Source organism: Miniopterus schreibersii (assembly GCF_964146895.1).
Source record: "Miniopterus schreibersii genome assembly, chromosome: 20".
NCBI lineage: Eukaryota > Metazoa > Chordata > Mammalia > Chiroptera > Miniopteridae > Miniopterus > Miniopterus schreibersii.
This window is the reverse complement of record NC_138122.1, coordinates 3462077-3476934: the sequence shown is the minus strand read 5'-3', so window position 1 is coordinate 3476934 and position 14858 is coordinate 3462077. Positions and strand designations below refer to the sequence as shown.

The window sequence follows — 14858 nt, the reverse complement described above, 5'->3', positions numbered from 1 at the left end:
ATGGTCTATTGTGTTAACATCAAAGAAAGCCTTGCTAATCTCATCAAGAACAGTTTTATTAGCTTAGGTCAGGAAATCTATATTTAGAGAGCACATGAGAGGTGGGAAATGAGGGGCAGCTTGTCTATATACTTTTTTATAAATGTTGAAAGGAAAGAATAGAGGGGGATATCTATAGAAGAAATTACAGAGCTGAGGTAAGTGTGCGTGTATGTGTAGATGTGTGTTATATCTCTTCAAGATTTCAGAATGGGAGGGATTTGAGAATGTTCTAATGCTAACAGGAAAGTGCCACTGGAGAGGGGTGACAGTACTGGGTGTGGGGAGGGTAGCTAACTGAGAAGGGTGTTTGAGGAAGTGAGGGGGGATGAGATCTAGAATAGCAGAGGAGGGATTAGCCTTTAACAGGACAAGAGTTGGGCACTCTCCCCCTATTGCCAGGAAGTGGAGGAAACCCTAGAATTAGGTTTTAGTTCATAGGTTGAGAGGCAAGCTTTTGGAGTTTCTGTCTGAGAGTTTAATGTTGTTTTAGTGAAAGACACAGCAAGATTAGCTAATGACTATGTGCCTATAGTTGTACAATGGAAAATTTGATGAAAGGGTTTGAAATGTGTCTGTGGAAAACTGGAGAGTGAAATGCTCAGGGAGAAACCGAGCATTTGTCCAGGAACGTTAAGAGTCCAGTTTAGTTTTGATACGCTGGCATTTAGTGCCACCAAACTACTAAATGGAATCAGTTTATTTGATTCAGGTCAGCAGCATTCAGCAGCTTTGGTATAAGAATGAATGAAGAAAGTTGAGTGTTGGCTTCCTTTTCAGGTTGGGGTTTTGCCAGACAGATGTGATAAAAAGGAAATTAGCAACATGGAATTGAAGATATTGATAAAAAGAATTTTAAAGTGTTGGACCTGAGATTTAGGCTAAATGGAAAAAAGAGTAAAGATGGAAGGAAATTTTTATAAAAAACAGAGGACACAAAGACTTAGAGGTCCAGATGTAGGCCAGGTAAAATAAGAATCTGAGTTAGAATGCTGGAAAAGTTGAATATTGTATTTTATTTAATTTTAAAATTATTTATTTTTATTGTTGACACTATTACAGATGTCCCCCACTTTCCCTCCTTTTGTCCCACTCCACTTAGCCATGGCCCCCCAGGCCTTGGCCACATTATTGTCTGTCTCTATGGGCTGTGCATATATGCATATATGTTCTTTGGTTAATCTCTTCCAAATGCCCCACACCCCACCCCTCTGAGATCTGTCAGTCTGTTCCATGTATCCATGCCACTGGTCCTATTTTGTTCATCAGTTTATTTTTATTTTTCAATTAAAGTTCACATACATTATTATATTAGTTTCAGGTGTAAACCCCAGTGATTAGATATGTTACTTTCAGGTGTAAACCCCAGTGCTCAGATATTATGTAACTTACTAAGCGATCAGCCCAACGAATCGCGCACCCATCTGACCTATACATAGTTATTAGAATATTATTGACTATTTCCCCTATGCTGTACTTTACATCCGCATAACTGTTCTGTAACAACCAATTTGTACTTCTTAATCCCTTTATCTTTTTCTCCCATCTCCCTAACCCCCCTCCCATCTGGCAACCTTAAAAATGTTCTCTGTATCTATAACTCTGTTTCTGTTCTGCTTGTTCATTTATTTTGTTTTTTAGATTCAATTGATAGATATGTATTTATTGCCATTTTATTGTTCATATTTTTATCTTTTTTTCATCTTCTTAAAGAAGACCCTTCAACATTTCATGTAATACTGGTTTGGTGGTGATTAACTCCTTTAGCTTTTTCTTGTCTGTGAAGCTCTCTATCTGTCCTTTGATTTCAAATGATAGCTTTGCTGGGTAGAGTAATCTTGGTTGTAGGTCCTTGCTTTTCATCACTTTGAATATTTTATGCCACTCCCTTCTGGCCTGCAAAGTTTCTGTTGAGATATCAGCTGGCAGTCTTATGGGTGCTCCTTTGTAGGTAATTAATTATTTTTCTCTTGCTGCTCTTTAGATTCTCTCTTTGCATTTAACCTTTTGCATTTTAATTGTGATGTGTCTTGGTGTGGGCCTCTTTGCATTCCTCTTGTTTGGGACTCTCTGCGCTTCCTGGGCTTATATGTCATTTTCCTTCACCAGGTTAGGGAAGGTTTCTGTCATTTTTTCAAATAGGTTTTCAATTCCTTGCTCCCTCTCTTCTCCTTCTGCACACCCATGATGTGAATGTTGGTACTCTTGAAGTCCCAGAGGCTCCTTACACTATCCTCATTTTTTTGGATTCTTTTTTATTTTTGCTGTTCTGATTGGGTGCTTTTTGTTTCTTATCTTCCAAATCACTGATGTGATTCTCAGTTTCATCTGCTCCACTGTTGATCCCCTGTAAATTATTCCTCATTTTGTTAGTGTCTCCTTCATTTCTTAGTGGTCCTTTTTTATGCTGTTGATGTTCCCACTAAGTTCACTGAGCATCCTTATAACCAGTGTTTTGAACTCTGCATCTGGTAGATTGTTGTCTACATTTCATTTAGTTCTTTTTCTGGAGTTTTGTTCTGTTCCTTCATTTGGGACAGGTTTCTTTGTCTCCTCATTTTGGCTCTCTTCCTATGTTTGTTTCTATGTATTAGGTAGAGATGCTATGTCTCTCAGGCTTGATAGAGTGGCCTTATGTAGTAGGTGTTCTGTAGGGTCCAGTGGCAAGCCTTCCCCATCCCCCAAGCTTGACTCATGGGGTGAGCCCCCAGGGTGGGCTGTATACACCCTCCTATTGTAGTTGAGCTCTGATTGCTGTTGGCTTGTCAACGGGAGGGATTTACCCCCAGGCTGATCAGCTGCTAGGACTGACTGGGACCACCATGGAGGATTAGCTGTGTAGGAGCCCACCACACAGAACAGGACTCATTCAACGGGGCTCTGGTGTCTGCTGAGTCTGCCCCTTGAGTGTGTTGCTTGTGGAGGTGGTTGGGTGGTGATGCTTTGATGTGATCTGAAGCTCTCCACTGGGTGCACTGGCTCTGGGGCCTCCTGGGAGGTTCAGGCCAAGGTCAGCTGCTACCTTTGTTCTGCCCTGGGGCTACCCAGCATGAACTACAAAGCAATGTGCAGATGGCTGTTAACTTGTGCTGGGCTTGGAGGTGCTCAGGTGAGGCTAAGCTGCAAACCAAGGCCTGCTGCTAGTGCTGGGCCTGGGGACACTTAGTGAGAGGTACTGGGCATCCTGAGGCTACATGATGCTTGTTTGAAAGATTTTAGAAAAATCTGAAGCATGAGCCAAGACAGGCCATTCCTGTGGTAAAGCCACTGGAAACAGCTTGTGTGGACCTGGAAGTTGGGTGAGGTGGGGCCTCAGGGAATCACCAGGGTAGGACTAGCAGTGTTAATCCAGGTTGATGGGAGACTCAGAATGAGTCTGAGTTAGTCCATGTGAGCCCTTTAAGCGGAGCACCTGGGACTCCAGCTGCCTCTGTCTCCCTCAACCTCATTCCAACCTGGTTTTTATAAGCAGAAGTTATGGGGACTCTTCTTCCCAGAACTGGAACCCTGGGCTGGGGGGCTTGGTGTGGGGCTGGGACTCCTTGCTCCTTTGGGGGGACCTCTGTAGCTGAGATATCCCTCCTAGTTTTTATCTGCCACACACAGGTGTGGCACCAGTTTGTTTGCATCTCCACCCCTCCTACTGGTCCCCGTGTGGCTTCTTCTTTAATTAATTACCTAGTTGTAGGACCTCTGTTCACCTAGATTTCAGGTGGTTCTGAATGGTGGTTGTTCTGCAGTTTAGTTGTAATTTTGATGTGGTTGTGGGAGAAGGCAAGTATACCACATTTATTTACACCCCTATCTTGACTGGAAATTTCTGGATATTGTATTTTAAAAGTAGATTTTTTTTTCAAATAATTTTTTACAGGTGGAACAATTCTGCTTGATAACCAGATCCTGGCTTGGGAGGGAGTGGCTGGAGTAGAATGCAGGCTGAAGCCATTTTATTTGAGGAAGACAAGAAGCTTTGAATTAGGGTGTTGGATAGGTTATCTACGTGGGTACTTAATCTCTTAAGATGTTGGCAGGCTTTGACAAAGTGAAATGAAGTGAAAGTCTTTGATCTAGTTTTCAGATACTTCAGTGACTGATGAAAAGTGACAAAGAGATTGGAGGTTGCCAGCAGTGAGGATATGAGGAAGGTAATCCAGGTGAAGGTGAAGAGTAATGACATGGATGTGGCAATTGGGATTGAAGAGGTTTCCAGCCCCACCTACCTCACCTCTCAAACCTGGATGGTTGGGTTTTGGTACCTGCAGCAACCACCATTTGGGAAGGATAGAGGGAGAAAAGATTTTTAGGAGGAAAAATTACTTTTAAGTTAAGATAAACAGTTGGAGGAAGCCTCCTATAATGAAACTAGAGATGCAGAAAAGATCGTTGTCATGTATCGAGAGGACACAGTTGGAGGGGCTCAGAGGATGCAGGTGTGTGCAGGATTTGGGCTCATGGAGAAAAAATGCACAGTAAAGGTGACTGAGGTGGACATGGATAGGAGCATATAACTCAAAGTATCAGGGCCCTTTGCCTACAGCAGAGAGCATAGGGTGCCTCCGTGTCAATGTCTATATTACTGTTTTTCAGCTTATACAAAGGCCTATTCTCCTACCATCCTCCTGCATCTCGGCCCAAATCCTACTGGAGCATGTCATGCCAGGAGAATGGTTACAGTCCCCATAGGTTCACAATTAACAAGAGCCTGTATTCTCCAGGTGAGCATCTTTCCAGGGATATTTTCTCACTAATGTTTATCTGTCACATATAGGACTAAAAAAACTCCTACGTCTTCATAAACCAAAGAAATGCTCGTCTCCCCAAGTACCCGCTTCTGCCATGGCTGCTTCTTCCATTGTGACCTTGGAAGCCGCCTACACAGGTGAGATGGCCCTTGGTTCTCTTTTCTGATCTGTGGGAGCAGAAGAACTAATCTTCAGCGCTCTGCTACCTTGTGGCTCTCCCTACCTAGGAGGCAACCTGTTTGAAAAGCTTTGGTCAGAGGGTAAGATTTGTCCAGTCCCTATTTGGCAGGCTCAGCCCAGCTTCAGTAGTCTGTAATATAGGACACCGAAGCCTGTCCCAGTGGAGTTTACGAGCCCCTTTGCCATCTCAGCTCACACACCTTGCCTGCCGGCTGGGGCCCTCCTCTTGCAGAACCCACTTGCCACCCTGTTTGGTTCCCAGCTGCCTTAATCATTCTTTTACAAATTGGGTTTGAAGACAGATCTTTTTAATGCTGTCTGATGACTTTCTGTCACCAGAAGGTATTCCTTGGTCATTTCATTGCTTTGTATTCCATGCAGCTGGGCTTCTGATGTACATGACAAATTAAGTCAAAGTAAGTTTTACCACTGAGGGGTGCCTATTCAAACTAAAATAGGCTGAAAGGCAACTTCTTTCTAGTCTCTCCAATTTTTGTAGCAGGGTTTATGGTGTCTATAGTTTAGTTTCAGTATCTTTGCCACTTTCCATTTATTCATTCTTCTTAGGCTGCTAATCAAGAGAGGACTTCGAGGTCTAAGGTGGATTCAGGTCTCTGTCCTACCAATTACTGTGGGATTTTAAGAAAATCAATGTACTTTTTAGAGCCTTAGTTTCCTCAGCTATACTGTCATTCACCTCCTAGGGCTGTCATGAGAACTTAATGTTATCCATGGAGTAGGTTCTCAGTTTGTGTTGGTTTCTGTGCTGTCCTAAAACCCAGTAACTTGGAATATCCCCACTCTAGCTTCCTCTCTATGGAGCCTCTTACTAACGTAGAAAGAAAAAGTACCCAGCAATGTTCTGCTGGTTTTTGTGAATTAGTTGGCAACTACTAATAGGGAACCATTAGTAGAGAACCATTTATGTGCCTTCTAGACCCTTTACCTTTTCTCTCATGCATCAGGCATTATTGTCTCTGGTTTACAGAGAAGGCTGAGATTTCTGTAGATTAAATAACTGTTAGATTTTGAGTGTAGGCAAAGCTGAAATTCAAACTTAGACTTTTGAAATTCAGAGCCTTAGATTTTTTTTTCTCCATTAGAGTAGAACTGTTTTTCTTGCCTACTAATTTCCAGGTTCCTCTAAGTATATCATCCCATATGATAGATAGCCAGATATGAGATACTTCCTATGAAAATTCTGTGGTCTTTAAGCAATTTTTGTACCACCAGGATTAGACACTATACTACTCTTTTTAAAAAAAAAAAAAAATGTTTTTATTGATTTTTAGACACAGAGGAAGAGACACAGAGAGACACACCGTTCGGGTCTTCCCTACGTGCCGCCAACTGTGGATTGAGCCCACAACCAGGTATATGCCCTGACCAGGAATCAAACCTGCAACCTCTCAGTGCATGGTATGGTGCTCAACCCACCCAGCCACACCATCCAGGGCTAGACTACTCTTTGAGGTAGACTGTTAACTGCTTCCTTTATTTATATCTTCCCTCTTTTGAATTTTTTGATAATTAAAAATTAAGCTATATTTGTCTAGAACTTTTTAATATACCTAAAGTTTTAAGGGTCATTTAAACAAGACTGAATAAGACTTTACACAGGACTATAATGTGGGTTCTTTAATACTCCATATCTTCCTCTTTTTCCTTAATTAAAAAAAAAATATCTTTATTGATTTCAGAGAAAGGAAGGGAAAGAGAGAGAGAAACATCAATGATGAGAGAGTCATCAATTGGCTGCCTCCTGCACGCCCCCCGCTGGAGATCGAGCCCACAACCTGGGCATGTGCCCTGACCGGGAATCGAACCGCAATCTCCTGATTCATAGTCCAGTTGCTCAACCACTCAGCCATGCCAGCCAGGCTTGTTTCTGAATTTTTAAGTGCATCTGTCCTAGTGGCAGTACAACACTGGGATGGCCTACATTGTCTCAGAGAAAATTCATGTCTCCCAGGGGAAGCACTGAAATAGGGAACTTGGTAGGTTCTGCTTAGCTGTGTACTCCTGCTATATAGCCTGTCTCTGAATTTAGACCTCTCTCGCTCAAGTATGCCAATGGGCCAGAAGCTTTGTAATTTTTCGTCTTCTTTTTTTCTCCTCTAAAATCTTTGAAGATGATCATCTTGTACAGCTGATTTCCCTCCAAAAGGCAGATGGTTCCTGGGATCTGAATGAAGGTCTGGCCATGGTTCTAGGTGTGAGTTTGGATGATATACTGGCTGCACTCCCTATCAAGGTGAGACTCAGAGAAGAAAAAGGAGTGTGTATATTTTTGAGAGGTTGGGGTCAGTAGAGAGAATTGGGGTGAATCATGACTCACTGAGGAAGGAAAATATAGGAGGTCATAGACTAAATAAGTTTCTAATAAGTAGAGGTTGAAGGTTTTTCCCGAGTAGGTTAGAACACAAGGAACAGGGAACTAATGGTCTAGCTAGTAGGAGTTGATAGATGACAAAGGGCAAGCTAAGATTCTCTTTTAATCTAATTCTCTGCCAACCATCTTAGTTATAGTAACAACTGTTCATTAAGCAATTATTGTGCCACACACTTGGCTAAGCACTTAACATTCATGATCTTATTTATTCATCACAATTAAGAAAGGTAAGTCCTGTTTACAGTGCTGTTTATAGAAGAAGAAACTGAAACCCAGAGCAATATAGTAATGTGTCTGAATTTACCTAACTAGTTAGTTGCAGAGTTGGGTTCAGTTCTAGGACTGACTACCTTTAGAACCCACCTTGTTGCTTGGCTTCCTAATAAGGAAGCTCTCCCGAAATGAGCAAGTCAAAGTTAGGGAATGTGACATGTAAACAGGGATGACCTATCTCAAATGTGCTCAAGTCTGCTGATGAGGGCAAATTACCCTCCAGAATTTCAAGGTAGCTTACTAAATCTCCTAACTGAGATATTGTTAAATATAAGACAAATGCCAAAAGCCTGAAAGACAGTATCATTTTGAATTTACAAAATGTGGAAGGTGATTAAATAAACTTCAGATATCCTGTAACTACAACAACCAATACAGTATCTACTAGTCAGATGTGGCTATTAAGCTCTTAAAATATGGCTAATTATAATGAGGGAATTTTTAATTGAATTGAGATGTGCTATAATTGTGAAATATATTCTGACTTTAAAGACTTAATATAAAAAGAATGTAAAATAGTTCCTTAATAATTAATATGTTAAAATGATATTTTAAATAGGTTAAATAAGATATATTATTCATAAAATATCTGTACCTTTTTATTTTTACATTTTTCATATGGCTACTAGCCACATGAAATTTAAATATGCTTAAATTTATATGGTGTCTAGCAATATATTTCTATTGAAAAAAGCTGTTCTAAAACAGGTAATTATAAGGATAATTTATAAACAATTTATTAATTTGATTAATAAATATAATGAATATATAAATAATTAAAAGAAGATATTAAGGATCATGAAGTTCTAACTTGGTTTCATTGAGAACAAGACATGTTAGACTAACATTTTCTTCTTTGACATGTTTACTTGGCCAATAAGTCGAGGGAACAAAGAGCCCTGGTGTATCTTAATTTCAGTAAGGAATGTGAATTTTTCTTAATGACTAGTATGGGGGCTGATTACAAACTAGTTGAAAACCCATAGTATTAAATAATGAATTTATTCAAACTTGAAACAGGTATTCAGACCCACCAGGCTCTGATTCTCTGCAGGTCCATATTTTCAATGAATGTTTAGGTGAAGATGTAGACCAATACTTTCCTATTTGTATATGACAAAACTGGGAGATGGTGTATTAGACAAGAAAATCAGGATCCCAAAAGACCTGAACGATGACTTCAATTAAAAACAAAAATTAGCTGGAAAAAACATACTGTTTTTCATTCTAAATTCTCAACTATACAGGTAGAAAATAGAAGCAAAATGACTTAAGAGCAGTCGCACATGAGAATTAGAGATTTTAGAGAACCACAAACTCAGCATCAATCAGCATATTTGAAATATGATTAGTTGAGGGCAATAGGATTGTCAGAAAAGCTGTACGTATTATATAATTTGGGGCTGGAGTCATAGAATTTTATAAGTCCATTTACCGCTAGACATGGCCGTTTAAAGTGATATATTTTAGAAATCACTGTTTCTAGACTAGGGCAACAAACACGGGGATTCTTACGGCTGTGACATAATCCCTTTAAGGGAGAATTAGAGGAACTGAGAATTTTGGTCTGAAACAGGACTACTCAGAGGGCATGAGAGCTGTTTCCAAATGTTAATGGTCATGATATACAAGAAGAATCTCTTTTGATCTGCTATCTCTAAAAACTGGAATTGGGAGCCATGGGTGAAAACTCATGGGAGCCCGTTTTGTTTTCTGTACTATGGATGACTTTCTGTGAGCTCTGTGAGCAGTATGACTTTGGTCAGAATGTTTGGTCTCCAGTCCCAGCTCCATCAGGTGCTAGAGGACTAACTTGGGACAAATTATTTCAGTTTCCTCTCTTAAAAATGTGGTTTTTGATAATTCCTCATTTGCCTTTTGTTTGTTTTGGTGAGGGTTCAAATAAAAACACACATGAAGATGCTCTAGAAAATGTAAAGCAACTGTACATGCGTTAGTTTTTGCTGTTGTTTTATCACAGCTGGCTAACCCATGTTGGGGGTGTTTTAGGTCTTTCAGGCACTGTCCTGATGGTTACGCTGCATTTAAAATTTAAGACCTTTCTACCTAGAGACTCAACGTATTGTTGCCCTGAGGTTTAGGGCCTGGCATTATGCCTTGCAAGTCATAAATGAGATTAAGAGAGACCAGGTAATCTCATTCAGTTGCAGTTTGGCCCGTGGTAGGTGAGGAGGGAGTGGAGGCTTCAGGAAAGTCTGTCTGTTGCAGAGTGTGGATTCCTCGGGCTGGGCCACAGTCCTGGCGGTGCTCTGGCTGCATGACAACTGTAAGGACATGAAATGTGAGTGGGAGCTTCTGGAAAGGAAAGCGGTGGCCTGGATTCACATCCATGCAGGTAGGAGCGCTTCCTAAGACCCCCATCTCCTTCCCTCCTTGGGAAGCTCAGCATCTTCCCAGACATTGAGCCTCATGGCCTGAGAGGGGGACCAAGAGACCCTGTCGTCTTCCCCTGACCATCCTGGTCCAGACCTTTTCCGGTCTCCCAGCTAGTTCTTTCCTTGCAGGATGAGGGTGCAGTCTTAAATTGGGGGAGATGGGGCATGGGCGGGGGTGTGAACTGTGAAGGGACATGGAATGGCATTTATTCTACTCACTGTGTCAGTACTGTACTGAGTGTGAGACTGCACTTCGCATTTATTATCTCACTGCTGAATATTTCTGGGGCCAGAGAAGAGTAGAGGGAACCTGAGCAATGTGAAGAGAAAAGTCAGGGGTATTGAAAAAAGATAAAAGCAGGATTCAGGGGAGATGATCGGGGAGGTTTAGGGGAGAATTGACTCTCGTTGTCTCAGCCCTGACTTTTGTTCTCTCCTCCTAACAGGCCCTGACGTGCATGTACTTGCAAAAGCTGCTATAGATTTCCTGAAGGCATCTGTCGATCCTGCTGTCTTTGACCCCTGAGGATACCTGCCGGAACCCCAAGTGCCTCTTTCATGCTCTGGCCCCCTTTTCCCTTCCCTCTGATGGAATGTGTTTTTGTGCTCTACACCTACCCTGTCAGCTTCTTGTCATAAAAGTAGAGGATGCCCACCCCACCCTGCCTCCGTGTTCCAGGTTCCCTGTGGATATGAGTTCCTTCCCCAGCCTGTGCCCTCAGCCCAGCGTCATGGTCCCAGAACCTTTCCCTTTCTGGGAGGAGTTCAAAAGCAGTAAGTTCCCTCCCAGGTTTTTCAAAGTGAAAACATGAAAAACAAGTGACCCGGACTCCAGACTAAAGGTTGCAGCACTGATGTTAGGGGATGCCTGAACTCTTTGCATTATTTTTGCATTATTTTTGTCTGTTCACTATTGCTTTGCATTATTTTTGTGTGTTCACTATTGCTTTTATGTACTTATGAGGACACACTGGTGAGCTATACAGTTTTCAATTCTTAGATAGGATGAAGAGTTGGAGGGGAGTTTGAAAGCCAACATCGGGATCAATATAACCTCAAGGTGACAAAGAGAAATACTCAGGAGTCCACTGTGAGAGTGGGCACTGTTGGGGACCTTGGTTGATTCTGCTTGGGTTTTGCTGGCCTGTATTGCATGCCTTCCCTCACACTGCCTAAGGGTTGAGTCGTGCCTGTTGGAAGCAGATGCTTCTTCTCAGTCAGGACACATCTTAGTAAGAGGGCAGTAATGGAACCCTTACCTACCTAGCCTGAACCCACAAGGCCTCTAAATCAGGCTCTGATCTAGTAGACTAAGAGAAAGGCACGCTTAAAGGCAGCTTGGCCTGAGACCTGAAACCTGGGTCACTCACCCCAAGAGAAAGAAGGGAGCTCCCCATGATCGTTCTGACCTTTGTGTCCCTCACACTCTATCCTAGTGGAAATGACCCTATTTGATGTGTTCCCTAAAATACTGCTGTATCAATATCAAAATGACACTTTGCTGTATCTGATCTCTTGTAGATTTATTCATTGAATCTGAATTGGTTTTCTTATGTTTTTTTCTTCTTTGTAAAATATTCTTTCAATAAACTAAAGAAAAATTATCAAAGAAGCATACCCTTGGGTGAAAACTCAGTTTAGACTAAAAGATTGAGAAGTTAATTTTACATATTAAATAAAACCATTTATTGATACTAATTTTATAATAATTGTGATTTTTGAATCCAAATTGCCGCCTCCTTATGATATCTGAAGATTTAACACCCCCTTCAACTTTCTTCCCCGTCGTCCAAAACAGTTATGTCACGATTTCAGATAAATCAGTAGTCAGTGTTTATGTCATTATGACGATTTAAGTAACAATCCCTGAAGAGCTGGATGTACTATAATAATATCTCCTTTATGGTACAGTTTTTGGTTTTCCTGAGTTGGTCATCACCTTAGGTTTTTCTGTGTGCCTGACTTTCCTCCTACATTGTGATTTTCTTTCAGATGCTTCATCACTGTAATCATTTCCCTGCTGTAACCTCGGTCTGTCATACAACTGCCGTCTTGTTTGTGTTCTAGACCTTCTAGGTTAAATCTGCAATTTCCTGCATCCCATTTTCCCCTCTGTCTTAGCTTATGCCTCCATTTTCTCTATAACATCTTCTAATATCATCCTAAGAAAAAGAACATGGGAAGTGAATTTTTTATCTTTTTGCATTTTTTGAATTGCCTGTAATTTGGCTGGTGTGAATCTTTCCTGCGACTGCTGTGGGCATGCTTCCGTGTCCTGCGGCCTCCTGCATTGCCACCGGGAAGCCTGAGCCATTCGAGTTCTCAGTGGTCCTTCTGGGAGCTTTGCTCCTCCCTGTGATCTGAAATGCCATGGTGCCGTGGTGCCATGCCTCGGCGTGTGCCTGTATTTATTTTTGCTTAGGGTATTTGAAAGAATTTGAGGTGTTCAGTGACGGCAAATTTTATATTGGATAACTTCCCCTTATTTTCTTTGTTATCTGGAATTTCTGTTAGGCAAATGTTAAACCTCTTCTGATGATCTTCTAAGTTTGTGTTTATATTTAAATTCTAGTTTTGGGAAGGATTTATTTGAATCTTTTTTCTAATCTTTTTTTTTTTTAAAGATTTTAAAAATTGAGTTAGAGGAACGGAGAGGGAAAGAGAGAGAGAAACATCTATGTGAGGGTGAAACATCAACCGGCTGCCTACTGCGCGGCCCTGCTGGGGATCGAGCCTGCAGCCTGGGCACGTGCCCTGACCGGGAGTTCAACCAGCGGCCTTCGGTGCCTGGGATGATCACCAACCAGCTGAGCCACACTGGCCAGGGCTTTACTAATCATTTTATTGAATATTTATTTTAGCTTTCAGTTTTCAGTTTATACCCAAGAGTTCTTTGTTTTCTAATTTATTCTTTTTCATATCATTTTGTGCTCATTCTATAGATGTCATCTCCAATTATATCACTCAGAATGTGAATTAGAGTTTTTGTTTTTTTATACTCACCCAAGAATGTGTCTGCTAATTTTAGAGAGAGAGAAAGGGAGAGAAAGAGAGAGAGAAAGAGAAACATCGATGGATTGCCTCCCCCACACACCCCAACCCAGGATCAATCCCACAACCCAGGTATGTGCCCTGACCAGACTCAATCCCGCAACCTTTTGGTGTACAGGACGATGCTCCAGGCCAGGGCTAGACTTTTGTTTTTTTGAAAAGGTTTCTTCTGTTCCCTTTATTCTATTACCTGGGATTCCCCGTACCTTTCCCTGTGCATTTGGTTTTCCCTTTTTCATGTTGAGTTTCTTGTACAATAATAAATAAATGAATAAATGTAGCTCTTGTAAACATTTCAATTAACAAAATTATGAGCAAGCAGGTCCCGTTGTCAGAAGAGTAAAATATTTTACCCTGAATTTTTTGACAATCTGAACAATATTAGCAATTAGTATGATCATTCAAATACGGAGCTCATAATTAGTTTAAAACTTTGAATTATATTTGGAAGATATTGATTGTTTTAAGAAGGAAGAACACAACAACAGTTCACACTGTTAAGGCCAAAAATAAGTTATTAATGCTAAATACTTTTAAAGGACTTGAATGCTATCCCCTTTCTTCCTTTCCTATTTTTTTGATATAGCAAAGATTTACAAATGGACTAACTTTCCTTAATTTCAGAGGTACACTCATAGAACTTATTTACATAACTTTTCTAGCATGCCCGTCCTCAAAGTCAAGCATAGTCCGGGTGCAGGCAGTGCCAGCCCGCATGTCCGTGCCCTGAAGGTGGGCACCCAGCAGTGCCCAGCACACAGGACGGGCTGTTCTGGTCGCTCGCTTTCGATGGGCCTGGATTTCAGTTATCAGGCGCCGTCAAATTCAAGCAGTTTCTCAGCAACACTTCACAATTCAGTCACCAAGGGCTGCTACCCGTGAGAACTTGCATAGCCCTCGGTCCCCAGGTCGCCTCATAAATAAGAGATGCGCCAAGATCTGCAAGCTGGCCGGGGGTCGGCCCCTGCCCCTGCGTAGCTGGGCCGCCTCCTTCCACCGGGCAGTCAGCCCTCATGGCATCTTGCGGAGGTAGGCAAAGGAAACAGAAAATCCGCTGATGAAGAGGAAAGTGCAGCCAAGAAATGCAAGTGAAAAGGCTGGAAGCAAATTCTGAAAATCATGCAGATGGAGCGAGGTCCGCTGAAGGCCTGTGGCACTGCTGCCCTCGAGGGTCACTGCGCAGCCAGGGGGCCTGGGGACGCGAGGAGAGGGGCGGGAAGGCGTCCCAGAAACAGTGACGCCGGAAAAAACCCCCACGTGAAGGGGCTTTCTGAGATGTTTTGTGGAAGTGATCAAATGTTCCAAGCAAACAGAACCTTGGGAAGGAGTAGGATGATCTGCTGAGGCGTCGAAACAATGCCCGCTCCGTCTCGCGCGGAAAAAAAGGCAGGCTCTGTGTTACCAGAAATACAATGCTTGACTCTCAGTGGTTTAGGCTTTAAATGACAGTCTACTAAATAAGTAACTTTTAAATATTTTCTTATGCATTTAGTTTAATATTCTGAGAATTTTAAAAGAGCTTATTCATCATCATGAATATTTATATTTTGAGGAGAGCATTAAAAGTGGGCGACTTGATGTGTTCTGCCGTCGCGTAAGTTATACAATAGTTTCCGGATTCTTTTTCCTCACAAAGTTGTTAGCTCTAAAAAGTAGTCATTGTGCTTGTCTGTTTCTTTAAATAGAGCGACCACATTTCTTTTGCTTTCACTTTCTTCTCAACACCAGCAAACAGAGACACAAGAGAGACGAACGAAGGAAGCTGTCCCTTCGTGCACTGAACCG

At 41.7% G+C, this 14858-nt stretch overlaps 1 protein-coding gene across 5 annotated transcripts in view; it reads left to right on the top strand.

Moving 5' to 3' along the window:
• Positions 1-11726, top strand: part of VWA5A (von Willebrand factor A domain containing 5A) — a 29737-nt gene extending 18011 nt beyond the window's left edge. For 4 of the 5 annotated variants that reach the window (XM_081123272.1, XM_081123271.1, XM_081123270.1 and 1 more), the window contains exons 15-19: positions 4808-4918; positions 6254-6334; positions 7094-7215; positions 9856-9982; positions 10469-11726. In XM_081123272.1, the coding sequence (XP_080979398.1) occupies positions 4808-4918; positions 6254-6334; positions 7094-7215; positions 9856-9982; positions 10469-10548 (521 nt within the window). In that variant the 3' untranslated portion in view covers positions 10549-11726. The remainder of the gene's footprint in view (positions 1-4807; positions 4919-6253; positions 6335-7093; positions 7216-9855; positions 9983-10468) is intronic. The other variant, XM_081123274.1, reaches the window with a different exon arrangement.
• The last annotated feature ends 3132 nt before the right edge of the window (positions 11727-14858 follow it).